General features: G+C 54.6%; 1 protein-coding gene across 2 annotated transcripts in view; it reads left to right on the top strand.

The window, feature by feature from the left end:
- Nucleotides 1-27,251, top strand: part of AK8 (adenylate kinase 8) — a 117,419-nt gene that overhangs the window by 15,896 nt on the left and 74,272 nt on the right. For both annotated transcript variants that reach the window (XM_082696132.1, XM_082696133.1), the window contains exons 5-9: nt 785-853; nt 20,412-20,493; nt 21,048-21,119; nt 22,040-22,240; nt 23,968-24,099. In XM_082696132.1, coding sequence (XP_082552258.1) covers nt 785-853; nt 20,412-20,493; nt 21,048-21,119; nt 22,040-22,240; nt 23,968-24,099 — 556 coding nt within the window. The remainder of the gene's footprint in view (nt 1-784; nt 854-20,411; nt 20,494-21,047; nt 21,120-22,039; nt 22,241-23,967; nt 24,100-27,251) is intronic.

The raw sequence follows: 27,251 nt of genomic DNA, 5'->3' as shown, positions 1-27,251 counted from the left end.
TTTTGTTAACTCATCAGCTCGCAAGGGCATCCTCTTTCCTCGGCACTGACTCGAGGCTGGGGCAGAGGTGTGCTGGTCAACATTTGCCAACCAGCTCTCTGGGGAAAACAGCTCGTCTTTGCAGCATTCACCCATTCCCAGGGAATAAAGACTCCCCCATGGCTGATTTCAAGCTACCACCATGAGGTCTCTGAGCAGAGTTGGAAAGAGATGGGCCCCCGCCCCCCGCCCCCGCACACTGTCTGGGGTACAAAGATAGCACAAGTCGGTCCCTTTCCTCCAGGAGTTTTGAGACTTCCTGGGGAATTGGACATGTGAGCAGACAGACCCCTGGGAAGGCCTTGTGGTTGGAGCAGTAACAGAACTCACTGTTAAGGGTTATGGTGGCTCCTAGCCTGGCCTGGGGAGGGTCAGGGAGGACTGCCTGCAGGTGGTGGCTCTTGGGCCAAGGCTCCGAGGGAGCCTGGAGTCACTCAGGTGGGGTGGGGGGAGCATCTGAGTGGAGCCACAGGATAAGCAAGAGTGGGGGTTTGTGTGCATGTGTGGTGGGGGGCTGTCAAAGGGGTGGTTGGTGGAGAAGGAGGCTCAGGGTAGGGGTGGGGGCTGCAAGGTGGGCCCGGGCTTTCCAGAGGCCTCTGGACATCAGTCAGGGACTGGGGAAGCTTTGTGTCAACACAGCCAGTTCTGCAATGCTCAGCTGAGCCCCCTGGCCTACCAGTCACGTGTCCTTTTTGGCTCGGTATAAGAGTTAGGACCCTCATTCTGCGTGTTGTCTTTCCTTTAGAAACTGTCCAGCGCGCTGCTCGTCAGTCTGATTCAGGAACGCCTGAGGGAGGAGGACTGCGTCAGGCGGGTAAGAAACCCGGCGTGCGGCGGCTCGGGGGCTCCCTGAGAGAGGGGCTCTGCCACCCGATAAAGGGAGAATGGAGGGCATGGGTTCAGGTCCCAGCACAGAACCTGCCAAAGACCAGAGAACAGACCAACCGGATCTCGGTGACGTTCAGTCTGTGGCCGTGGGTTTCGCCGTGGATGGCGCCGCACCACCCGCCTAGGAAGACTTTACAGCCCACGTTCTTGAAGGGATTTGTCCCTGGGTCCAGAGTTCTGCACCGGCAGGTGCCGTCCTGCCGTCCGCAACCTCAGGGTCCCGCCTCCTTCCCTGCGGGGGTCTGACGGAGGGCGGCCACCCAGGCTCCTGCCGGGCAGTCCTCGGGGGCTGTTGTCGCCCTCACAGTCAGTCACCGTTAGTCCGGCCTGCGTTCCTTCGGATTGAGTCTTTTGGCGGTTTGTTGAGTTTCTTCAGTTTATAAGTTTACGTTTTCCTCCAGACGTGGGCAGTTTTGGGCCATTATTTTCTCCAACAGTTTCTGTGCCGTTCTTCCCTCCGTCTCCGGAGGCTCCAGGGCCACGAGCACCAGCTCTGTGGTTCCCTCCGCGGGCGCTGGGCCCCATTCTCTGTCGGCCTCCTCTCTGCCGTGGATCGGATCATTGCACGGAAGCAGCTTGAGGCTCACTGAGGCTTTCCTTTCCCGTCTCCGTTCTCCTGTCGGGCCCATCCAGGGAGCTTTTAATCTGGGTTGTTCTTTCTCAGGTTCCAGAATTCCATTTGGTTCTCCCTGTCTTCTGTTTCTGAGACTGTCTATTTGCCTGTGCGTTTACTTGTTTGAGCTCCATTGTTATTATTGGGTCTTAATACAGATACTTCAGTGGGGACTCGTGGGGGCTCCGTCGGTTGAGCGTCCAAGTCTTGATCTCCGCTCAGGTCTTGATCTCAGCATCATGATTTCGAGTCCCACATTGGGCTCCACACTGGGCATGGAGCCTGCTTAAAAAACCAAAACCAGAACAAAACAAAACTGGCTGCCTCTGAGTTGGTCTTTTCCCACATGAGCTGAGATTTTCCCAAATGTCCTTGTGTTGCATGATTTTGTAAACTGACTCCACCCCCAAACTACTAGAATTCATATAGCAATTCAGTAACGTGGCAGGATACAAAGTCAATGTACAGAAATCAGTGGCTTTCTTATACATGAACAATGAAAATACAGAAAGGGAAATTAGAGAATCGATTCCATTTACTATAGCACCAAGAACCTGGGAATAAGATACCTGGGAATAAACCTAACCAAAGAGGTAAAGGATCTGTACTCGAGGAACTACAGAACACTCATGAAGGAAATTGAAGAAGACACAAAAGATGGAAGACCATTCCATGCTCTTGGATCGGAAGAATAAACATTGTTAAAATGTCTATACTGCCTAGAGCAATGTATACTTTCAATGCCGTTCCGATCAAAATTCCACCGGTATTCTTCAAAGAACTGGAGCAAATAATCCTAAAATTATGGAATCAGAAGAGACCCCGAATCACTAAGGAAATGTTGAAAAACAAAAATAAAACTGGGGGCATCACGTTACCTGATTTCAAGCTTTACTACAAAGGTGTGATACCAAGACAGCATGGTACTGGCATAAAAACAGATACATAGGCCAGTGGAACAGAGTAGAGAGACCAGATATGGACCCTCAACTCTGTGATCAAATAATCTTCGACAAAATGGGAAAAAATATACAGTGGAAAAAAGACAGTCTCTTCAATAAATGGTGCTGGGAAAACTGGGCAGCTATGTGTAGAAGAATGAAACTCGACCATTCTCTTACACCGTACACAAAGATAAACTCAAAATGGATAAAAGACCTCAACGTGAGACAGGAATCCATCAGAATCCTAGAGGACAACATAGGCAGTAACCTGGACATCTTTTATATTGTTGTGAGGTTCCGGGTCTTGTTTAAATTCTGTGGTGGGTGTTGGTATTGTCTTCGCAGACCACTGGCTCACTGGGGCTCGGGCTGCAAGTTCCAGTCACCTGCTCTGCGTGCGGTTCCCCTCCCGCTTCTGTCTCCGAAGCCTTTGCAGGTTCCGTGCGGGGCTCTGCAGCTCTGCGCTGTGCGCGCCGCTCAGCGGGGCCCCGGCGGAGGTCTGCGCTCTGCCTCGTCTCTTGGTGTCTTTAGAAAGCTGTCTGGGGTCACACCCTTGCACGCACAACCTGGGGGGTGCCCAGTTTCATCTGGTGGCTCGCCCGAGCTGCCCTCTCTGCCACTGCCACGCAAACTTCCAGTTCCGTGGTTCTCCTCTTTTTGGTCCTCTGGCCAGAAAGCTGGGACTTAATCTCCTGCTCTGTCCCAGGCTTCCTGCGATGGTGGCCATGTGGCAGGAGAACCGCAACGCGAGGAGAGGAGAAGCGGATGGGGCTTGGCTCCATTCTCTGGGGACTGCAGGGGAGGGGCCCCTGCTCCCCTCAGACCTGCGGGCCCCTGTGTCGCGGCCGCTGCAACACGGTGGCCGGGAGGCTGGGGTACGAGAAAGCGGAGGAGAGAAACTCGTGGAGATCTCCCCACCGTCTGACTGTCAGGAGTGCCCTCTCCTGCCGCGCAAGCCAGACATGGCTCTCTGGGTCCCCACCTGTCACCCACCGTCGGACCAGGCTGCGGTGCTGGCTTGGTGGTGTTTTGAATCCCGGTCTTCTTCCCGAATTCACCTACTGCTGCACACTTTCCTGGTTCCTCGCGGGGCTGCCCCGTGCCTGCGGTCCCTGCCGGAGAGCTGCGTCCGGTGGGAGTGAGAGGGCGGGCCCTGCGGGCCTCCTCCTGCCCAGAACCACAGCCCGTGCGCTTCGTCTCATACTCACGCCAGCGCCCGCACGCGCGCTCTCCCGCTCTCTCTTGCCTGAAATTCCTCGAGAGGCCCAAACCCGGGAAGATCCTCGCGCATCTTTCTGGAGTGCTGGGGAACAAGGAGCCGTTCTGGCAGTCTCTGTCCACGCCTCTGTCCACGTCCTCAGCGCCGTGAGTCTAAATCACGGGAGAGCCACGGAGCAGCTGCGGTCTGGGTCTCAGAGTCTGGTCGAGACGGTGTGTCTTCCTTCGACTGTGGGTTGTGCCCAGTGAGCTGATGGTCTCCACCGCCCGGCACAGGCCAGTGCCCAAAGGGCCGAGGCCGTTCTAGATTGGGGAGAGGCAAATGTTCTCTGTCAAGGCAGATAGTAACTGTCCTGGGCTCTGCGGGCCATGTGGCCCCGGGTTGCAGCTGCTCGGCTCTGCGATAACTTGAAAACAGCCGTCACAGTGCGTAGGTAAACGGGCGAGCTTTGTTCCGGTAAAACTTTGTTTACTCGAATGGGCAGCAGGCCAGGCTAGGCCCAGGAGCCACAGGTCCCGCTCCCTGTTCTAAGTGACAGTTCCACATGATCATACATACTTCTGCCCTTTCTTTCTCTTCAGTTCTGAATAAAAAACTGACTCCTCCCTGCTCACCATGGACCCCCACCCCACACTCTCACCCCAGGCTTCCTGTCCCACCTGATCTGGCCCGTCCTCTGGGATGGGGGCAGTGGGGTTCAGGGGTCACGTGGCCCCAGTGAGCCAGGAGGAGCTAAGGCTCCGTGTCCAGCCCGGAAGGGAGGATGCCCCCATTCCTCCGACCCAATTCCTACTCCCACCCCAGCCCCTTGGCTTCGGTCTCAACAGAGGCCGTCTCCTTCCCAGTAGGCCTGGGGCAGCCCTCCAGGGCAGCCCTGTCCCTGTCCAGGCACCAACCTGCTGCTCTCTGTCTAGGATCTCCCTCCCACCCCACTCCTGGTGAAATAAAGCCACCTACCCGCACCCCCACCGCAAACACAAAGCCAACTTCTACCCTCCAGCAGTGTTAGAAGGAAGACCACTGAGCCATAGGCTCATTTTAAGTCTTGTTACCTGCTCCCAAGCCGGTGTGGCTACACACCCTCCCAGATGACGGCCTGTTGCAGGCACCACATGGTCCTTGCTGCTGGGACCCTTTCCCTCTGCCTCAGCCCCCCACGAGCAAGGTGGTCCCTTGGCCTTGAGTACCATCTATAGTTGGAGACAACATTGCATGACCAAAGCAGGCCCCGCTGTGAGAAGGGCCATGAGGGCTGCTAACCAGGCCAGGAGAGCCAGGTTGTTCCAGAAGCCTCCAGAGATGGGGCTGGGGTGGTCTGTGGAGAGACTGTCTTAGGCGGAGGGGATGACAGGCAGAATGAGGCTCGGGCCCCTTCCGTACTCAACCAACCTCTGGCCAATTCTTCTTAAAACTGACCCATCCATCGATCACGCTTTTGAAGGTTTCCTCTCTTTTATCTGGGAGACGCGGGAACAATCCCTTGTCAGGAAGGACGTGGGAGGCGAGAGCCCCTAAGTGAAGGGAACCGGGCCGGCACTCTCCCATATAAAACGCTCTGTGCGTTAACCCATGATTGATTATGAATTTGCTGAGTCAAACCAAACTCTTGCACCGCAGCTCGCCGTCCGGAGGCATCCGGGTCTGCTTCTCTTCTCTGCTAAGCTGCTGCTCCGTTGTTCAGAGCAGTGCTGGTCCCACGTGGCCAAACACCGGGTGTTACTCCTTTGGTATGAGTGTACCCACGTCACCCAGACCCGCACCCGCCAGCAGGTTGGGCTACATTTAAAAGCAGAGCCAGCGAGGGGTGACACCTGCCAGGCTCAGTCAGTAGAGCATGTGACTTTTGATCTCAGGGTCCTGAGTTTGAGCCCCATGTTGGGTGTAGAGATTACTTGAAAATAAAATCTTGAAAAAAGAAAAAAGAAAAAAAAAAGGCAGAACCACAGGGACACAGCCCTCCTCGCATGTGAGGCAAATTCAGTGCACGGGGAGTTCCCCGAACCAGGACCGTCCTCGCCGACAGCTATGGCTCTGAACACACCAGCAGCTCTCCAGTTCCCGCCCCAGGGGTCTCGCCCGCCCTGAGGGTCGTGGGCTCCTGACCAGCCGCAGCCATCCCCTGGCCACGCTGCTGTCCCAGTTGGGGTGGCTTTGTGCTCTGTCTCAGTGTCACCAAAGGTGGCAGGGTCTCCGTACGCCTAGTTCGGATTTCCTTTTAAGATGCTTACGATGCCAGACCATCTCATGATCCAGGAGCTCGAGCCGGAAGAGCCGTGTCCTGGCTGTTCCACTCACAGGTCAAGCACTGGCCTTCCCTGGCTGCTGTGGCACAGGAGAGGCCCAGAGCCGCAGCCCAGCTGACCGCAGGGACCAGAAAGGCGACGGATCCTGCCGGGGGACCCAGCTCTCGACTCAGACCCTCGCTTTGCTTCGGGCCACGCATCACTCATTTTCCTGTGACTGAACCTCAGACAGACAGAACAGTGTTATTTTGTGTAAGCGATTTTCATAAATTACCGCATGTTTCTGGTGCATAAACGTTCAACCTGGAGTTCAGAGGCATGGACTCGTGCGGTTGGGTCATTGGCGCCTTTCACCGGGGAGAGAAACTGCCCAGAACTCGTGCCTGAGAGATCCAGGCACTGGGTCCACACACAGGATCCATCCGGACCGGGCTGGTTTGGTCACGGGGTTTCTGAAAATCTCTGCGAGGCACCGGGTCCTGGTTTCTGGGGTAAAGGTGGCAGCTCTCTCTGTGATTTCAGCGAGACCTCCCCAACTTGCCTTTGGTGACCTACAGTCGTTTCTGAAACATGCATTTACTGACTATAGACCTTCTCGAGCTTATCTAAAAGTTTGGCACTCGACTGTGTGTACAGGGTCCCTGCGGTGTGGACAGGGTGAGACTCGACTGTGTGTACAGGGTCCCTGCGGTGTGGACAGGGTGAGACTCGACTGTGTGTACAGGGTCCCTGCGGTGTGGACAGGGTGAGACTCGACTGTGTGTACAGGGTCCCTGCGGTGTGGACAGGGTGAGACTCGACTGTGTGTACAGGGTCCCTGCGGTGTGGACAGGGTGAGACTCGACTGTGTGTACAGGGTCCCTGCGGTGTGGACAGGGTGAGACTCGACTGTGTGTACAGGGTCCCTGCGGTGTGGACAGGGTGAGACCAGGCAGCCCTGGTCCTTGCCGGCAGCTACCACCACCATCGACATGGTGATGATATTATTAGTGTTATGAGTTAGTTGTGTTGTAAGTGATATCATTATTGGTTGTATTGTACTGTATGACTCTGTTGTTCACTATAATTAGTACTCCGGGTTGATTTAATTCTATCTGTTTAGCATGTATAATGACATTCCTGGGCATCGTCGGTACTCTGCTGATGATGGTGCTTAGATGTCTGGTCTCCAAGGACTCGGGGCGCCTGGTCTGGCTCCTTGTTCACCGCACCACACTCAGGTCCCTAGGCCTCGAGGCTGCCATTGTCCTCCCCTTGATGGTGACCACTGGTGGGTGTGTAGGGCTGAGGGCCACATCCGTGACCTCATTCATCTTGGCCCCAGCCCCCTGGAGCAGACACTGCGCTCACGTCACTGAGGGGTGCAGAATCTAAGACTTGCGGAGGTGGCATATCCTGCTCGAGGTCCTGTAGCGAGTCCCAGAACAGAAAGGCAAACACGGAGTCGTGATTGGGCCACTCTGTTCTTGTCTCACGGGCGCACAGTGACCCTCCAGGGAGGCTTCGTTCCAAGAGGCCTCAGGTCCCCCGTCCGTAGAAGGACAAGCTTGCCTTTGAGCTTTGAAGCCCCTTCTGGCCTCACATTCTGATTCTGATCCTGTCCAAGCCATTGTTACCTGCAGAGCAGAGAAAGACCTCCTTTAATTTGTTTGAAAATTTCTTAGCTTCAAGGGGCATCGGTACCTTTTTCATCTCTTCCCGGTGGAGACAGGATTTCAAGAGCAAGAGGTGAGGCTCCTAATTATGTGCTTTGGTTGTTCGGAAACAAAACAAACCCTCATCCAAAATAAACAGGCTTTCTTGCTTTTAGGGAGAAAAGTGACACATATGCATATTCATTTATATGGTAATTATTATTATTTAGCTACACAGGGACTAGAATTGGTAATTTACAGCACAAAAAGGAAGCAGGGAATAGCGTTCAGGGAAAAGTAATGCAATCATAACCCATCAGGATTCTGTAGTTAATGTTGGGGGTTTTTCTTCTCTTTTCCTTTTTTTTTTTTTTGGTCTAATGCAATCTCTTTGAAGAATTTGTTTGAAGTGACCATCAAATGCGTTAGAGAAAGAGAAATTAGCACTTTGTATTGGAACGAGGAAGAGGAGGTGGGCTCTACCTGCTGGGGACACACGGCCTTTCTTTTAGGGACAGCCAAGACCTTGACATCCGAGAGCTCTTCAGACCACGTCTCTAAGGGCAGAGGGAAGCTAAGAAATGAGGCAGGGAGCTCAGGAAATTTGAGGAAAAGGCTCTAATACTGGAGAGATGCTAAGTCTTACCTCTCCAGGGTTTGGATCACAGAGATCGTGTTCCTTCTTTGGCCCTAATCCACCCTCACAGCTACCCTGCTTTCTTCCTGGCTCGCTCTTCATACCGCTGCCGTGGGGGCTGCTCAACATTGAATGAACAAATTTATTTCTTGACTGCAGTGCGTTCCTATGGTTCAGAATTCAAAAGGAGTCCAAGTCCCCCAACTTTTACCCCCCAGCCAATGCTCCCTTCCTGGAGTCGACTGTCGACACTCCCTTGACAGCAACACCCCTTGGAGAGATGTTTGTATTCGAGACCTCCCGAAGTGGTTGACTTTTTATTTTTTTTAAGATTTTATTTATTTGTCAGAGAGAGAGAGCGCGAGCGAAAGTGAGCACAGGCAGACAGAGTGGAAGGCAGAGTCAGAGGGAGAAGCAGGCTCCCCGCCGAGCAAGGAGCCCGATGTGGGACTCGATCCCAGGACGCTGGGATCATGACCTGAGCCGAAGGCAGCTGCTGAACCAACTGAGCCACCCAGGCGTCCCAGTGGTTGACTTTTTAAAACAAACGTCATGATGTCTTCTGCTGCCGAGAACCTTCGCTGTTTCCCGCCCCGCCTGGCTGCGCAGTGTCGTCCCTCTGAACCCTCATGCCTGCTGCCTTGCACAGCGCCGCCGCCAGCCTCAGCACACTGAGGGGGGGGCTCCCAGTGGCTTCCCTGCCCTCGAGTCCACACCTCATGTAACCCTCTCCCCTTGAGTGGGAGCAGGACCCACAGAAGAGGACAGAGGTGAAGACGGGTCATTCCTGTGGTGATGTTCCATGATCTAAGACTTTAAGTGGTCTGGAGAGAGGGTCTCCTTACTGGCATGACAAGTAAGCTGCCTGTCGGGGAGGCCCACGTGGGCAGCCTCTAGCCAGTGGGAAGCCAGAGCGCAGGAGGGAGTTCTGCCCCAGCCTGAAGGAGCTCAGAAGCAGATTCCTCCTCGGTCAGCCTCTGGATGAGAACACAGCCCAGCTGTCTCCCGGACGGCTGCCCTCCGAGACCCCAGCAGAGAACCCGGCTGAGCAGCACTCAGGGTCCCTCCACAGAAACTAAGCCACCAAGACTGTGCGTGTTCCACAGCAACAGAAGCCCGGTTCACGCATGCTCTTCTCACTGCCCGAGCCCCGACCCCCGCAGCGGGGCGGCTGCTGCTCGTTCCCCAGTCTCCAGGTAGAGTCACTTCCTCAGACCCCCCCAAGCTCGCCGAGCCCCAGGGAGCCTGGTGCCCTGTTACAGGCCTTCACGGCCTCCTCTTGCTCTCCTGCTTCTGCAGACCCGCACAGGCACGGTGTGGGGGCAGGGCGGGCCCCGTCCGTCCCCATCAGCGCCGAGCCCCAGCTCCCCACGTGGTGCCTGGCGCAGACGCCAAGCTCGGGAAGCATTTATGACGTTCGTGGATGAGAGAACGCAGTTTGGCTGATTCCCCAGTCTGTACCACCAGGGCAATGCGATCCTATCCTCACTCGCTGTTGGCCCAAGGAGGGGAAGGTGCTTAAAATATATTGTGACCATGCGGTTGAGTCCTAACAGCTAACGACAGCTTCAACAACGGGAACATGTTTGTCCCAAGGCTTCTCCGGGGAAAATATTTTGATGGTTGCCCTGGTGTGGTTTTATGTAACTCATGGGGAGACCTGTTTAGGGACTTTCCTCATCACATCCCAAAATTGTTTCCATCATCAGTGCTTTCAAGGTGCCCCTTTGGCCTTGGCCCCTACAGCTTGACGGATTCAACTGCTGTGCCCCAAGAGTAGCACTGTGGCCCCGAAACGCCAGGGTTCAAGGTTTGAGAACCATCTTCCAATTCGATCAAGACGCCCCGTGCCTAGACTACCTATGTCCTTCCTCGTCTCTCTCACGGACTGGAACAAGGGTGGGCCACCAGGACGCTGGATTTTACAACATTCAATGAAGGCTTATTGTAAAAGCAACGGTGCCTTGGGGAGGAATATCAGTTTTTCTAAAAACATTGATTTAGAAGTCATCCTACCTAAAACCTTTTACAGAAGGAGAAACTGCGGCCCAGATGGAAGAAGGGACTTAGCTAAAGTCAGAGGACCAGTGGCCAGGATAACTGGGCACAGTAGCCCCTGCCGCACTGAGGTTCTGGGGGGCCCAGCTTCTGCCGAGGTCTCTGCGATGTCATGCCAAGCCCTTTCACAAAGGCACGTTTGTGTCCCCAGAACCAGACTAAGTTGGAAGGTCATGGGCGAGAAAGTACCTGGCTAAGAGGAGAAAGGGAATGTTTTGATGTAGGGTCACCTTTGGCCCCCAGCTGTGTGGTGGAGAAGGGAAGCCTTGTATCCAATTACCATGGCTTGTCAGACGGGGGGAGTTTATCATCCAGGAAAAGCCAGAGGCCCTTGCGCACCAGGGGCATGATTTACGGGCTCCGCAGATGGCTTGTGTCTGCCTCTGCTGGCCAGAGCTGTCCCGGGAACGTCTGGGCTCCTGGGCAGCAGCTAGGAAGAAAGCAGAAAGGACCCGGTGGGGAGAGCCCCCCAGGCCTTGGCACGTCTCCTTGTGGAGATCCCTGTGGTCCCAGGCGGAGGCGTGCGCTCCGGGGTCCACAGGGCTGCCTTGCTCTCCCTATTTGAGGAGATCCTACAGCAAGTGCTCAGCACCACGCCTGGCTCTGAGGTCCGCGTAGGCAGGGTGAAGATGCTTTTCCCGTGCACAGGGGAGCGGGGGGGGGGGGTGAAAACAGGTCACGTAGGGGCGGGGGAAGACTGCTCCTTCCCACTTCTGCGCTCTGGAGTCCCGTGCGCTTTTGGGGGCGGCGCGGACCGCTGCCCAGCACGCTGTTGGCATCATTACTCGGGCGAGTTCTGGAACGTCCCCAGTACCGCATGGATGAGAATTAGCAGTCTTTTAAATGTTGGGCTGGAGGAGAAGAAATCAATGAAATTTAAAAACCTGCTGGAGTCCATCTCTGCTGCTATCCACGCGCCTTGGTATTTCTTTGATTCTGTGAGCTTCCGCTGGGGATGGCGCTCTACCGCTCGGAGGGGAAGACTAGCTCAAAGGTGCAGAGCACGAGGCCGAGCAGCCGGGCACACAGCTCATGCCCCGAGGGGGCTGCTCCCGGCTGCCGGCAGGCATCTCCATCATGAGCCGGGCAGGAACTGGCCCTCTGGGCTCATCAGGCCGGTGCCCTCCCGAGCTGCGTTCTGTGTCCCCGCGTGGTCTTTCTGCTTCTCAAACCGTGGTGCTCGGAGCCCCAGTCAAGGCGACGCTGCGCTCTACTGGACACTAGACATCAGCATCCTTGCGTCTGTCCCTGATGTGCCCGAGGGCAGCCTGCGGGACATCATCCCGTCCGCACCCGGGCCACCCGTTCTAGCCAGCTCTGCCCAGTCCCCAGCAGTCGGTCAGGTCTCCCTAATGTCCCCACCACACGTCCGGAGTGGAAACCGGCCCTGGTCCGCCAGGACGTGTGGTCGGCCACATGGGGTGTAAACAGACCTCGGCTTCAGTGAGCTCCAGAAAGATCACCTTGCCCCACGACTCGTCAGGCCGTGGCCTCGGCGTGGTAGAGGTCAGGAAGAGTGAAAACGAAGGCTGAGCGTGGTGAGCCAAGAGCGGGGTCGGCCCATCAGGAGAAGACACAATAATGGTTCGCCGGCTCTTAGGAGCCCGTGGTGTGTTGCAGACACTGTGCCAGTGTGAGGCATTTTCTGACGGGAGCCACACAGCTGTCCCACGAAGGCGTCAACAACTTAGACTTATGGGCACCTGAACTGTGCGCGAGGACCCATTCCAGAAGCCCGTCCTGTTCAGAACATCCGGCCTCACATCATCTCCCTCCTTGGGCTGGAGAAGGAGTGTCATCGTTGGACACCAGACTTTGGTGCCCGATGCTGACCTCCCCGAGTCCCCAGTGGGAGGAAGGTCTGCGGCGGGGGCACTCGGGGACCTCTGTTCTTCATCTCAATGTCCCGGAGGCTCCCAGTTACGTCGCGGGAGAGGAGGGCGTGAGGAGGCACACTTGGGACATGGACCCTGAAGTTTCAGACTCACCCGCAGGCTTCCGGGAGCCCCGTGCTTTCTCCCTTTCCAGGCCCACATGTGCGCTTTCCCGCCCAGAACGCGTGTCAGTGTTCACGGCCGGAGCGCCGGCGGGTGGAGGAGCCCGGGTCCAGCCGCAGAACCGCCCCCCCCGCCCGTTTGCTTGATTTCTCCTCCCGCCATCAGGCCGCCATCCATCACCCGTCTTGCGTCCTCTGACGGGAGGAGCCGTGTTTCGACACTCACGGGTTTACGGACGTCACGCACACCCTCTGAGGAGCGCGGTTTTATTGATCAACAGCTCTGCGGAAGCCCGGGCCGCGCGCGCCTCCAGCCCCGACGCCGTTGGGATGGCAGCGCGGCCGAGGGCGGTCTGGCCTCCGCTCCGAAAACTTAGGGTAGGTGTCACGGCGAGGCAGGGCTCGGGGTCGGGGGAGCCGGTGAGTCCCAGGGAAAGCAGGTGACAGGATGCGGCCCCGAGTCTGATGTCTGAGCAGCCGTAACTTGGCTGCCGGCAGAGAGGGGGCCCTGGCGATGCTGGAGACGGAGCAGGACGGGGAGCCACCACGTGGAGCAGAGGCTGACCTCCCGAGAGCCGGAAACGCCGGCCGGAGGGCCAGAGCAGAGGGTGGCCGCTCCTGTGCCCTCGTTCCTAAGCTCTTCACTCCTTGGCTCCTCCGTGAGCCGGCCGCAACGAGTGGTGTGGTGTGGGCCAGAGGCGGGGATGCACGCCGGGCACCCCCACTTCTCCAGCACCCGCGTCTGCCAGACGGGATGCGAGCCCTTCGCGTGCATCGTGGCGTCTAACCCCACCTGCCAGCAAGGGTGGGTGCTCCCCGCTCTGCCTGCCGCGCAGACGGGACGTCGTCACAGCCCCGCGCAGCTGGGAGGTAGGGGTCCCGGGGTCCCCATCTGGCTCAGTACCATCAGCCAGTAGGATTCGAAAGACATGTGGAGAGTCACACGGTGGTTTTCAGCTGTATTCTGTACCATAGTCACTCCCCCGACTTGAATCATTAGCAGACCGGTAGACTGCCTCTGCCCTTCCCTGCGCGCCAGTCAGCGTGTTGGTCAGGACGCGAGCGCGGGTGTCCGTTTCTTGGTGTGCCTTTCCTTTCCTGACACTTGGTGGCATTCGCTCGTGTCGAGGCTGGTGAATTCTCGTTCTCTGAAGGCAGGATCGGTGCGCTCACGTTTTCTTTGCAACAGTTGGTTAGGTTGGGCTTTCCTGGGAGCAGCAGAAGGGGGTGGGGCCTCTGGAGTGGAAGATCCAGGCCTGAGATGAGAGGAATTCAGGAAGACCCGAGCAGGGGTGCCGGCCTCCCGGCACGTCGGGAGCCCATGCCCCGGGAAAGTGAGCTGAGCGGGGAGAGAGGGAGTAAGAGCGGGAAGGTGCTTTCTCCAGGGAGACAGAAGGACAGAGGGGCCAGCACCCTGTGCGGATGGGGTGGGGGAGTGGAGGGACAGGGCCTCCTTGTGGAGGTGCGGCCCTGTGTCCCTCAGGGCCCTGCCCGTCTTGTGGGACTGGCCTCACAGCTTCATAAAGTCACCCCGCTGTGGATTCAGCCTTTCTAAGTCTTGTGGAAATGCGCCCCCCTCACCCATTGCTGGTGGGGGGAGGAAGGAGCGGGTGTGCGTGAAGCACTGCCTTGCGGTGGGTACTTGACCATCACACTTGCTGTCCGTGACCTCGTGCGGTCGTTTTAGTGATGTTCTCGTGGGTGGTCTCAGGCACCCACTGTGGACGAGGGCGCTGAGACCCTGGGCGGGCTCGTTGAGGCGACAGAGCTGCGGGGTCAGAGCCAAGATTTGGACCTGGCCACAGCCCCATCTGTGGCCAGTGCGTTCCCTGCCCGGGGCCCAGATGGGCAGTGTGGGGGTCCTAGGTCGAGGGGAGCACTCCAGCTTGCAGGGAGGCAGGAACAAGGACTGGCCGCCTTGGTCTGGGGCCGTGCCGGGCTCAGCGGACGAGCACGGAGAGGGAGGCATGCGGTCTGAGGAGCCACTTGGGGTCTGTGCGTGGGGGCGACACTGCAGCTTCTGAGAATGAGGCTGGGGCTCTGCCAGCTTTGGTACCGAATCTCGGATGCCTTGCTCCACCTATGTGGTCTGCTTGGGAATCCCCCGGGGGGTGGTTCTAACTGCTGAGCAGACTTTGGTTCCTTGTCTGCCCTCCCCGCCAGCGGCTGCCCCTGCTGCCATGTGGGGTTAGTCCCTTCTCTTCCCGATGGCAGGGAGCGGGCAGAATCATGCAGGAGAGCCAGCTGCCTGGCCGGGAGTAAATTATGTCCTGATGTCCGGAGACCGTCAGAGGCAGGCCAGTCCTGTTGTTGTCAGTTTTTCCTGCATGATTATTAATAATGGGCTAGTTACTGTTAAAATGTCTCTGTTACGCCATAAATCTTAGCAGTTTCCCCACTCAGAGTCACCCGGTCCATGCCTCTTGAGTCACATAGGACATTCGATGCTTTGTCCAAGTCAAGAGGTCAGCTGGGAGAGGAAGTGAGTTAAGACGGGCTTGGGGCCACAGGTGAGGCCTCGCCCCCCAAGGGCAGACACGGGACCTGTTCAGTATGGAAGCACGGTGTCTTGCATGGGGTCTCGGAGAAACAGTCCAGCGAATTAACGGATCGATGGGGGAGTGAGTGAATGAACGGATCTTACCCTGCTGTAACGACACAATGACTGTTTGCCCATATGCTGGACCCCGACCTCTGGCCCGTGTGGCTCTTCCCATTTCCAGAGAAGCAAACTGTCCATGGGGGGTGCCCTGGGCCGGGCAGTGGCACGTGGTCCCGAGTACTGTGGCGCGGGTCCGGTGTAGCCATGCCACTCACCAGACTCAGCTCGTTCTAATCCAAACGTGTTCTCCCCAAGTTCTCCATACTTGGAAAGCTTTCCTGTTCCTTTCTAGGAGGCCATATTCCTCTTTCCAAGAGTTCGCCTTCCTGCATGAACCCTTTATAGTAAGTTCTCCAAACTGGGGCTGTGCAGCCGGCTTGGACAACGGAGCACACAACTCTTGATCTCGGGGTCATGGGTTCAAGCTCCATGTTGGGTGTAAAGATGACCTAACCAAAAAAAAAAAAAAATTACCTAACCATAAAATCTTTAAAAAGGGACGCCTGGTGCCTATCAGTCGCGCAGCTGACTCTTGTTCCGGCTCAGGTCATGAGCTCCAGGTCGTGAGATCGAGCCCCATGTCAGGCTCCATGCCCGGTGCAGGGTCTGCCCGAGATGCCCACTCTCCCTCTGCCCCGCCCTGCGCTCGAGCTCTGGTGCGCACGCACACTCTCTCCCACTCCCTCAAATAAATAAATAAATGAAATCTTTAAAAAAAAGTCTTTAGAAAAAGCTGTACAAACTTAAAAAGGATGCCTTCTTGCAAGTAAGTAGAGAAAAAACCCTCATTCCGCTTTCTCAAGTTTATAATGATAAAACCAGCCCCTTCTTTGTTGCCAGACACTGTGCTCGTGTTGTGGGTGTTTGCTTTGGGTCCTATTGAATTATCCCAACAGCTGTGGCCTAGACTGAGAGCATCACCCCACTTTGCAGATAAGGAGGACAAGGCCCATTGGAGGAGGAGGGTTGAGGTGACTGGTCAGAAGTCACCTGACTGGCGTGGCAGGAGCTGATTCCAAAGCCCCCGCTTTTCACCAGCAGATAATCTGACACCCAGAGGGCAAGTCTCATTTCTGAAGAGGGGGGACACAGACACGCTGTGCAATATTGGAGAGCAGCGGCTCCATTAACGGGATGCGGTTGGATTATCCGTGTCCTTCATTTCCAACCAGAGCCCCCGTGTCTGAACCTGGGAAGGAGACGTGAGCCCAGAAAGCACTTTATGTCTGCAGGGGCTGCCTTGGTGCGTTCCCGCCTTGGAGATGGGGCGGGACCTGTCCATCTGGGGACAGAACCGGGTGGTCTTCAAACTGGGCTTTCTCCTGCAGAGCAGCTCCAGGGGCACCAGCGACATTTAAAGTGAATTTGACCTGAAAAAAAAAAAAAAAAATATATATATATATATATATATATTTTTTTTTTTAGCTATTTGGGAACATGCACATCTGTGCTGTTCCAAATTTTAACACCCTGGAGCTCACTGGGCCTTTAACCTATAGACCGAGGAGGACCGATTGTCCTGGATCTGCGTGTGTGTATGGAGTGCCATGCTTGTGTCACTGACGAGCGAGAGCGGGACTCGGCGCTGCTGGTTCTTGAGGAATGACTCGTGCACGTTCAGCCTTTTCCGAGCAGGTGCACGGCTGGTAGGCTGTGTTCAGAAGGCGGGGCCGAGCCCAGCGCGTGCCTCGTTGGTGCGGAGCCCTGCGCAGGAGCAGGTTAGGGAATGACCTGTTCTGCTCCATTGGTGAACCCGAGTGTGGTCAGGAACCCCGGAAGGTGTTGCCTATTGTTTGTGAAGTTAAACTTTGAAGTAAAAGTTCTTACCGGTCATGCTTCAGAGGAGCTGGGTATGGAGACCACCCTGGGAGGAGAAGACGAAGGTGCCGTGGTTTTGTATGAACCGAAGGGAGGGGCACTGGGGCCACCTGACGGGAGCTTCTAGTGTGTCTGTCAGAACGCGCTCCTTGTTCTCACTGCCTTTACAGCTGTTTGCTAGACGCGACCTTTTCAGGTGCATTTCTACCTGGCTGGTCCTATGTCTCTTTTTCCCTCCTTGCCTATGTTGGGAAATCACCAAATACTTCATTAGAAAGAAGAGGGGTAGCTGCCGGTCTATGGGGCATCTGGTGATGCTTCCCCTGGTTCGGACTTGAGCTGAGTGAATCCGATTTGTCAGATCCAAATCTTCAGCCTCAGACGGCCCCTCCGGACCGCGAGGAATCCACAGTCGGCTCCCGGAAACGTCTGCTGTGGAGCCTGCCGCGTCTGCCGCTGGAGCTGGGAGCCAGCAACGGGCCTCCCGGGGGAAGCAGCCCACTCTGGTCTTCAGAGGCGAGGGGAGGAGACCGGGGGCCACGCATCAGAGAAGCAGAGTACCCAGAGGGCAAGAGTTTTCGGGCGTGAAGTTGCTAATTGCGCTTTAGTAATAGTCAGGAGGGCAGAAGGGGCCTGTGTTCACACGGAGCAGGACAGCCCGCTCCGCGTCGGGCCGCGCTCTGCTGGGCCTCGCCAAGCTCCCTCGGCCGGCTGGCTGCGTTCTTTCCCTTTTTTCATCCGTGACATCTGCTCGGTGCTTGTCCCTCCTGTGATCCCGTACCCCTCGCAGCTGTGCAGACCTCCAGCTTTGCGCTGGTGTACGGAGTGCCCCTGAGCATACGGCCTTTTTGATGTGTGATGAAACAGAACCAAGCCACGGGGGTATGGTGAGCGAAGGCATCAGAATATCAATTAACCTGCTCTGAACAAAGCTGCGGCTCCAGAGTGGAGCCGACATTTCACTGGAGTGTCAGGAAGATGGATAATGTATTCTAATTAGGGATTGACGGATACCTCCGCATCCGGCCTCTCCCGGTCGTCAGGCCCACGAACCCAACGAGTGGCCCATCACGGCACCCGCCGTGTGCTGTTTACTGATTTATGACTTCCTGCCTTGCCAGAATTTGCAGCCATGAACTTGCTCTCAACCCAAACTGCTGTTCTCTCTTGGAAGCGCCGTCCGTCCTGCAAATGGGTAGTTGCTCAGAACCCCTATAAATGCCGGAGCTCTGGGAAGGAAGATGTTTTCCAGGCGCTAAGTTGGGTGCTTCCATGTTAAGGACGCCACAAGCCCTAAGCTCCCTGCCGCGGAGGCCTCGGCCACTGCCCTTCCTTCCCAGGAGGACTGACCTGGGCCAAGTGGGACCGAGGGATCTCCGCGGTTGTCTTTCCCACCAAGTGTGGGCTGTGCTAATAGGGCGTGAGTGCTGCCCTAAGGGGTCCCTCTGGGACCTTAGTACCTGGGTGACTCCATCCCCCGGAGTCTGATAAGAGTGACCCTGGAGAGCCAGCGGCTTGGGATTCACTTCTGAGCCCCCCACCTTCTTTTTAAAAAATTTCACATCCGCACCTGAATGAGGCACCGGTGAGGCCAGGCTAATTAGGGAGATGTTCCTCATTTTGCTGCACTTTTCCTGTGTAATTGGAAGGCCCGCTCTCTCCAGCGAGAAGTCGGTGAGAACTGTTCCCCTGAATAGTTCTAAAAGCTCCGGACCACATACTGATAACAGCTGCAGTTTATGGGCGAGATGATAATGATTGCTTCTTAATGCAATATTAAAAGCGGAGGCCTTCCTCGGTGCTGAGTGGAGACTGAGTTCCAACCTTCTTTCAGCTTCAAAAAGGAACACAGAACAATCCCCAGCCCTGGTACCAGAAGCCATCAGTGGGCTCCCAGCCCCTCCCTCCAAATAAAGAGAAAATAAGTGGGTCTGAACATAGCTAAAGTTCAGGAAATTGTGGCCTGGCTCCCAGAGCCGCGTGCAGGGCGTTCTCAGATGTGGTGCCTCCCCGCCCCCGTGGCGGCGTGTGCATCTGTGGAGGTCTGCTCTTTCTAAGAGTGGCAGCCCAGCCCAGCTTTCTAAGAGTGGCTGTAACAAGGACTTGAGGGAGCAAAAGGCTGTTAAAAAAATTTTTTTTGCACTTTTGCTTCATTAGCTCTAGAAACCAGGGTTCCATAGGCTGCGTGTTTTCCTGCATAATTTAAGAAATTAATGAAAGCATGCCTGATTTTTCCAACACTCTTTACTCTGTAAATTTGTTTAGTTTTGGGTTGTTTTTTTTTAACTGTCAGTGGAGGCCATTGGAACCTAAATATTTTAATATTGAAGAAATGCATGCCCTTTTCTGGTTAGTTCCTTTTTAGGAACACACGGTGTTCTGTGAATCAGTTGTTGTGGGTTATAAATGACCATGAATCTGAGTTCACCCCTATAGGTCCATTCTCTAACCATAAGCAACTAAGTTCTCCTAATGATGTGAGGGAGGGGTCTGCAGCGGGGATGGGAGGAGGTCCCCTTCTGGGGGCCAGTGTCAGAAACGCAGCCTCCGGAGTGGCCGCCTGACGCCTCACTGCAGAGGGGCGGCTGAGACCGGGGGCTACTTTATTTCACTCTCGCAAAGCTCACTTTAATCATGTATCTGGGCATCAAATCTGAACCATTAAAAAGTGTGTGAGTCACTCTAGACTCCTGGCCCGTGAGAGGACTTTTAGAAACTGTTTAACGTGAACCTCGCTGAGGGACATAAAATATATCCACTCAAATGATGGGAAGGGAAGGCAGTGAGATTGGGAACATGTCAGTTCTTCATACATGTATGTATTTAATGTCATTCCGAAATCCTAGTGGAATTTCTGTTTTTGAACCTGAAAAATATTTTTGCTGCTTACTTGGAAGAACACATTTTGAAAATAAGAAAAAAGAAGGAGGGACATATCCTATTCGATATAACAAACATTATGCAACAACATTTTAAATGGCATGAGGGGCGTCTGGGAGGCAGTCAGTGGAGCGTGCGATCTTGATCTCAGGGTTGTAAGTTTGAGCCCCCTATTGGGCATAGAGTCTACTTAAAGACATTTATTGTTTTTAATGGCATGAGGACGATTCTAGAGTCTACAGGCAGGAAGATGCCAGAGCCAGCATGGTGTCAGCATTCAGACAGTGACAAAAATGACATTCGGAGGAGAAAAGATAGGCTAAAGCATCAGTGATATCCCCTGCGCTGCCAGACAGATTTTCCCCCTGATCATGCTGGACGTCGACAAAGACACAGGGAAACAAGTGACCGGAGGTTCTTGTTGGTTGGTTCATACACTGGCCAGTAGGTTTTGCAGAGTAACATGGCAGAATGTGTCAAAAGTCACAAAAGAAGGTGCCAACTTTTAGAAATCTATTTTCAGGGGGTACCTGGGTGGCCTAATCGGCTAAGTGTCTGACTCTTGATTTCCGCTCAGGTCATGCTCTCAGGGTCATGGGAGTGGCCCCGTGTCAGGCTCCACGCTCAGTGGGGCGTCTGCCTGGGACTTTTTCTCTCCCTCTCCCTCTGCCTCTCTCCCCTTCTGAAAAATTTAATTTAAAAAATAGAAATCTGTTTCCAGGATCTTCTGTGTGCATCAAGAGGTACTTAGAGCGGATTTTAAAATGGTGCGAAATGGGAATGAGACTGAATGAGTGACAATGTGGGACAGATGAGCACCTTTCCAAATCCTCTGCCTAGGGTTGGATTCTGGATGGCGTCCCTGAAACTCGGGAGCAGGCCCTGATGATGCAGACCCTGGGGATCACCCCCAGACACGTCAGTGAGTAGCCTGCGAAGGGCCCCCCGGTCAGGGCTGCCGTGCCCACACCCCATGAGCGAGCATCTGCCCTCTATCTCCTGTTCCCAGTGCCGACCCTCAGCCCTGTCCTATCCCAGCAGGAAAGAGGACAACATACTTGAAATTTTCATAAAGCTCAAGGCATTCGGGGATAGCTCTTGGAGGAAGGAGGTTTTGTTTTGATCCTGGTGGTTCCTTGTTCTCCAGGAATCCCACATCAGAGAAACTCTCTTTTGGAAATAGTCCAAAATATGGCAAGGGCGTTCCGCACAAAGATGTGCCTTGGAACGTTATTACAGTGAAAATTGTTAGGTATGTGTTCAAGGGTGGCCTGCCCGCTGTCCTGAGACTGTCTCTTCGTGGTCTGGTGCCGAGAAGATCACTCTACAGGACTCCTGGGGCGGGAGATGGTGGTTGTGTTAGTGTCTCGTTCCACAGCAAGAGAGACACGAGACAGGTGATTGGCCCACGAGATTCCAGCGTCTGGGACCTGCTGCCCACCATGCCTGGTTGTGCCATCTTCTTTTTCTGTCCAGTTGTGCTGAGCGCTCCTGACACTGTCCTGATTGAGAGAAACTTGGGCAAGAGAATCGACCCTCAAACGAGAGGTATGCCGTCTCTACTGCACCCCGCTCCGTGGAGTTTCAGACACGATCAATGATCAATGATTATCAGAGTAACAGGCCGCCCACCATTTACTGGGCACTTCTCCACTTCGGGCACCTGCAGAAGGCCCCGTGGGGGCCACATAGGATCAGATGCTGCAGGCTGGGCCTGGAGCCGGACGTCGCTTGGGAGATGATAAACTCCAGCCAAGGAGGAGATGGGGGTTCCAGGGGCTGAAGGAGGAGCCCAGGAGATGTTGAGCTGGTTCTCCGCTTTCAAAGACTAGGCAGTTCAGCAGGGGGCCGGGGCCCTTGAACTCTGGCCTTAGGCTTTGGCAGCAGACCGCCCTGGATTTGAAGACCCCAGCCGCCCCCTTTTCATCTGTGTGATGTGGGATGAGTTGCCCAGCATCACCAACACTCTGTTTCCTTCCCTGTCCCTGGGTGAGACCTCCCTTGTGATCTGATTGCCGTGAAGACAGCTGCGTGCAGGTGGCCCACGATAGGGGCCCTCAGAAGCCACGGCCGTCCTTCCGTTACACTGAGAACCCTTATCCTTTTGTTCTTTTTTTAAAGATTTCTGTGTTCATTTTGGAGAGAGAGAGAGAGAGCACGAGTGGGAGGGGTAGAGGGAGTGAGAATCCCAAGCAGACTCTACATTAAGCACAGAGCCAGACGCAGGGCTTGATCCCATGGCCCTGGGATCACAGCCCCGGGATCACGACCCTGGCCGAAACCAAGATTTGGACCCTCGGCCGACAGCACCACGCAGGCGCCCCCCATCCTTCTGTGATTTTTTAATAGAGCCCAGGCTCGTCCCACACGCTTAGTGTGGATCAGCAGCCCGAGACTCACACAGGCTTCGGCCCCCAGATAGCACGCCCTGGGCAGTGACTCTGACCCCGTGCCCCTCCCCCACGCAGAGATCTATCATACCACCTTTGACTGGCCCTCCGAGTCTGAAGTCCAGAACCGACTGATAGTGCCGGGGGACATCTCGGAGATGGAGACGGCACGGAAGCTGCTGGAGTACCACAGGAACATCGTCAGGATCCTCCCTGCTTACCCCAAAGTCCTGAAAGTCATCAACGCTGACCAGCCGTGCGTGGATGTCTTCTACCAGGGTAAATGCTAATGGCGGGGGGCTCCCTGGGCGCCTCGACCGTCCTCATCCCAGGGTCGACCTGCAGCACGGCTCAGGGTCTTGAGTCCGCTCAGAGCCGGGGTCAGCAGCCCCACGCCCAACCCCGCACTGTCACTGGAGCACTAACAAAGGTTCGCGGACAACGGTTGGAGCAGGTGCCTGTTCGTGTGTGTGTGTGCGCGTGTGTGTGTAAAGGTTGAGCCCTGAGACTCTGGAGCCAGGGGCCCTGTGTTCAAATCTCATCCCCACCACACATCAGCTGTGCAGTGTTGGGCAACTCTCGTACCTTGTTGCCCTCAGTTTTGTCATTCCTAAAATGGGAACAAAAATCGTGTCTTCCTCATCGGCTTGGGGGAGGATTACTTGGAACTCTGCAAATCCCCTCTCCACAGGGATGGGTCCAGCAACGGGTACGAAGAAGAGCCCAGTAATGTCAGACATCATTGCTGTTGGGACTCAAGGTCCTGTCCAGAGAGGCCAGGGAAAGTTAGAACGATTCTCTCCCAGAGCAGCTGAATTATAATTTGTAATTGTCTCCACATTCAACCAAGTACCGCCTTCCACACAATGCCGGGTAGATGGCACCATAAAAATGACCCTCAGCAGTTGCCGATGGCCCTCGCTGGTATATTCTCTCCAATCTCTTTAAGGAAAGTTTTGTTTTGGTTGGGGGGGGGGTGCTTCTGAGCTCCCTGTGCTGGCTGTTCCCTTGACCCCCACCCAGGAGTCCCAAACAGGGACCGCACAGCCTTGCTCCCCGAGGGGGTCAATAGGTCTGTTGTGGGGGAAAAAGTCTAGAAAATATCTCTAAAATAATCCGGGCTATGGATACCATGCCGCTTTCCAGTGGTTTTGCATCTCGGAAGGGTCTTTAGTAGCAAACACTACGTTCTGAAGATAAACAGCCACAGCATTTATCTTATGGCATGATTCTGAATTTACACATTAATTACTTCCAAATTACTTAATTAAATTTAAAAGTTCATATGATCGTTCATAAAGAATTCATGCCTGGAATTGTAAATAAAAATGTGAGTGTCTGCATATTAATTATTATTAATTAATAATGCAGACAGATAAATTGAAAATTGGAATGCCAAATTCTCTCTGTGTTGTTTTTTTAATCTCTCTGCAGTGCATGCAGCAGCCACACATTTTTAAAAAGAATAATTAGATGTTGAGATTGTCAGGGGGATCATTACTTCTAATTAACTTAGTTATTTACTGTAAATTAAGCATCGTTTGCAAGCAGGCGGCTTTGCCCCTAGTGTTCGTGTGTTTCAGATGTGCCTGGATCGTGGCACTTCTGAGGATGGAGGGGCGTGGGGCTGGGATGGCTTCCTCAAGCTTATTCTCAGGGGCAGAACATGTTACCCGGGCAGCAGGTTAGGGAGAGCCCCCCCCCAGCCCAGCCAGCTCTTGGCAAAACGGGGCCAGAGCCTGACATCTCCCGTGGGAATGTCGCACCCCTGGAATGAGATGATGTCCGCAGAGCACTTAGCTCAGCGGTTCACACGAGCTGGTGCGTGACGTCATGGTGAGGACTGTCGCTAAGATCGTGGGTCCGCTTACAGTGGGTCTCCACGCAGCTGCGAGCGAGAGAGGTAATTGCGGCTGTTGAGAGCACCTGCCCGAGCACAGGTGCTGAAAGCCGGTTTCCCTTTCTTCGGGACCCGAGTTTACTGTCCTCCCATCGTCTCTTTCTAGCTCTGACCTACGTCCAGACCAGCCATCGATCTAATGCCCCGTTCACTCCACGGGTGCTGCTTTGCGGGCCCGTGGGCAGTGGGAAAAGTCTGCAGGCGGCCCTCCTGGCCCAGAAATACGGCCTCGTCAATGGTGAGTGCCTCGGCTGCGCCCTGTTTCTGGAGGCTTCCCTGCCCGCCTGCCCCCCCACCGCCCTCCTCGGCTTTCCCTCCTCGTGGGTGTGTGGAGATTGTCAGTCTCGCTTCTCATTCTTGCTCTCGGCCGTCAGCGACGTTCAGGCAGTCCGTCTTTGCACAGATCAGCTTTGTTCCTCGCAAAGAATATGGCCATTAAAACACTAACCGCTAAAAACACATCCAGAGAGGCAGCACGTTTCCAGTCGTCATTTGTTCCTGCCTCTGGAGCAGTCGTGCTTCTGGGCTCCGCAGGGCACGTCCTCCAGCCCCGGCGGCCTCCCCGGAAGCCACAGCTGTTGTGTAATCCGGGGCGGCTGTGGATTTATTTTCTCCCGTCCCGGTTGGCTCCCCCCAAACCCGCGTCAGCGTGCTTGCAGGCAAACGATTTCTGAACCAGAGGACTCCTGGCTCGCACAGTTTCAATAAATATTTTACCAGGAGGAGAGAAAATATTGAAATCAGTTCTCCAGGCCTGTCCCAAGGCGGCCTCCGGCGGGTGGGGATGCTAGCCTGCCTTATGGAGGACCGGAGCGGGGAAGCAGGAAGAAGTGAGAGCCGCCCTCGCCAGCAACGCCACCTCCAGGAAATGCCCCACAAGCCCGAGTCACCTCTACTTATGGAGAGAGAAAAGAGTCCTGTGCCCCAAATATAAAAATATGCATAAACATACCTCCAAACTCTGCAGATACACCATCAAAATACATGTGTGTACACACACGAATGTACATGCATCAACCTGGAATTGTCAATGTTTCGACGAAGATGCTTTTTTTGGGGAAGAGTTTTATTTATTTATTTATTTGAGTGAGAAACAGCATGAGAAGGGGGAGGGTCAGAGGGAGAAGCAGGCTCCCCGCTGAGCCGGGAGCCCGATGCCGGACTCGATCGCAGGACTCCAGGATCATGACTTGAGCCGAAGGCAGACACCTGACAACAGAGCCACCCAGGCGTCCCTAAAGATGTTTTTCAAATGGGTGTCCTCCAGTATGAAATCTCAAAGCTACTGACAGACCAGCCAGGAGGCAGCAGCCAAAACCATATCTATAACATGAACTAGGGAACGGAGTGATTATTCTGATTAGTAATGGAAACAGTAACGGTCCTGTCAGTAGTCTCATGAAGACACTGCACAGTCGGACTCTGGCTTGATTAGCATGGAAAAACCCTGGACACCTCGGGGTGAAAAATGCGGATTTTTTTTTTTTTTTAATTTAAACTGAATTACTCAGGTAATTCCTTCTTTGGGCTTTACCTCTTGAAGTATTACAAGGCTGAATTTGCAGCTACGGTTGTGGCTCCTTTGGTAAGAGTGAGCACTGGCCTGCTTGTCCCTGCCCCCACGTGTCTATGGAGGTGACGGTGAAGTCCAGGGCAGGAGCGGCGGAGGGCACGTCTACAAGCCTTGGCTCTCATCCCAGCCCCGTAATACAGTGCACAGCCTTGGTTTGGGCGCCGTCACCGGGCCGTGTGCTGTTGGCGCAGGCCGTCAGTCAAGGAAAACATTTTTCACTTTACATTGTTTTCCACGTACTAATCGCAAAGAATGAGATTACGGGCCTAGATTTCTTCCAAAACTGAAAATAGGAAAGCTCATCATGGTTTCTGCTTTGTTACCTAAAGAGCCTTTGGGGGGCTTTTTTCGGTAATTGAGCTAACTCAGAAAGTTCACTTTTCTCCAAGGCATCCTTGGTAAGCTGAAGACATCAGGAGAACCCCGTAAACTGATCCGAGGGCTCCCCGGTCGGCAGAGGCGCTGTCCGCGGAGGGTTCTCTGCACAGGCCTGTGTGTGCCCAGAGTTCCCAGAGCCGCCTGCCCCCCGGGGCTCCCCTCTCCCCGCTTATGGCTCTTCCCGTGACAGGAAAACAGCTCCAAACAAGCAAGCAGCCCAACACTCAGGCCGGCAAGATTGATTGGGAGACTGGGGTGTACAGTTGGTGAGAACATAGAAAGGCACAACTTTCTGAAAGACAGAGGCGTCGTTGGTGTGAACCCTGCAAATCCGGGGCCCAGTGACTTCACTCTGCGGATTTGATTCCGCTGAAACCCCCAGACGGTGAAGAAGAGATGCGCGGGTGCGTCACCAAAGCCGGGGCTGCCTGGACTCGGTTAATAAGAAGACAGTTAAGGAAGTTGCGGGAAACCCATCCACTACAGCACTCATTCTGTCATTGTTAGTTAAAACGAAGAGGGGACGATTAAAAAGAAACCTATAAAGTGACTCGATGTCCGTGATCTGCTGTTCAGTGAGGGAGGGGTGCGAGCCTGTCCGTCACTGACCGTGTTCCAGGCGTGATCTCATTTTTGTTTAAAAAACTGTGTTACGTACATGCAGAAACCATCTGAAGGAACTCATCAAACTGGCTGTCTCTGTATGGTGGCGTATTATACAACTCTGATTTTTTTTATTGCAATAAGTACACATTTTCTAACCAGAGACAACCATGAAAAATTTTATTAAAATATCATGATCAGGGGCACCTGGGTGGCTCAGTGGGTTAAGCCTCTGCCTTTGGCTCAGGTCATGATCTCAGGGTCCTGGGATCGAGTCCCGCATCAGGCTCTCTGCTCAACGGGGAGCCTTCTTCCTCCTCTCTTTCTGCCTGCCTCTCTGCCTACTTGTGATCTCTGTCTGTCAAATAAATAAAATATTTAAAGAAATTGTTTTTTAAGGGACGCCTCAGTGGCTCAGTTGGTTAAGCATCTGCCTTCGGCTCAGGTCGTGATCCCAGCGTCCTGGGATTGAGTCCCACATCGGGTTCCTTGCTTGGCAGCGAGCCTGCTTCTCCCTCTGACTCTGCCTGCCTCTCTGTCTGCCTGTGCTCGCTCTCTCTCTCTCTCTCTCTGACAAATAAATAAATACAATATTTAAAAAAATTTTTTTTTAAAAAAGGTCATAATCGTCCTCATTGAGTGCTTGCTCTAAGAAGAGCAGAGAAGGTGTGGAGAGACCCAGAGCGGAGCACAAGGATCCAGGCGCAAGGCCGGGCTGGGGCAGGGAGTGAACTCCCTCCCCATGCAGTTCCAGGTCTGACTGTGTCCAGAGCCTTGGTGCTGGGAGCCGTTAGGAGACACTGTGGAGCGAGGTGATCGTCGGCTGTTTTTCTTTT

This window comes from Mustela nivalis, assembly GCF_964662115.1.
Source record: "Mustela nivalis genome assembly, chromosome: 13".
In the NCBI taxonomy this organism is placed as follows: domain Eukaryota; kingdom Metazoa; phylum Chordata; class Mammalia; order Carnivora; family Mustelidae; genus Mustela; species Mustela nivalis.
The sequence above is the reverse complement of the archived record's forward strand: the minus strand, read 5'-3'. Positions and strand labels throughout refer to the sequence as shown.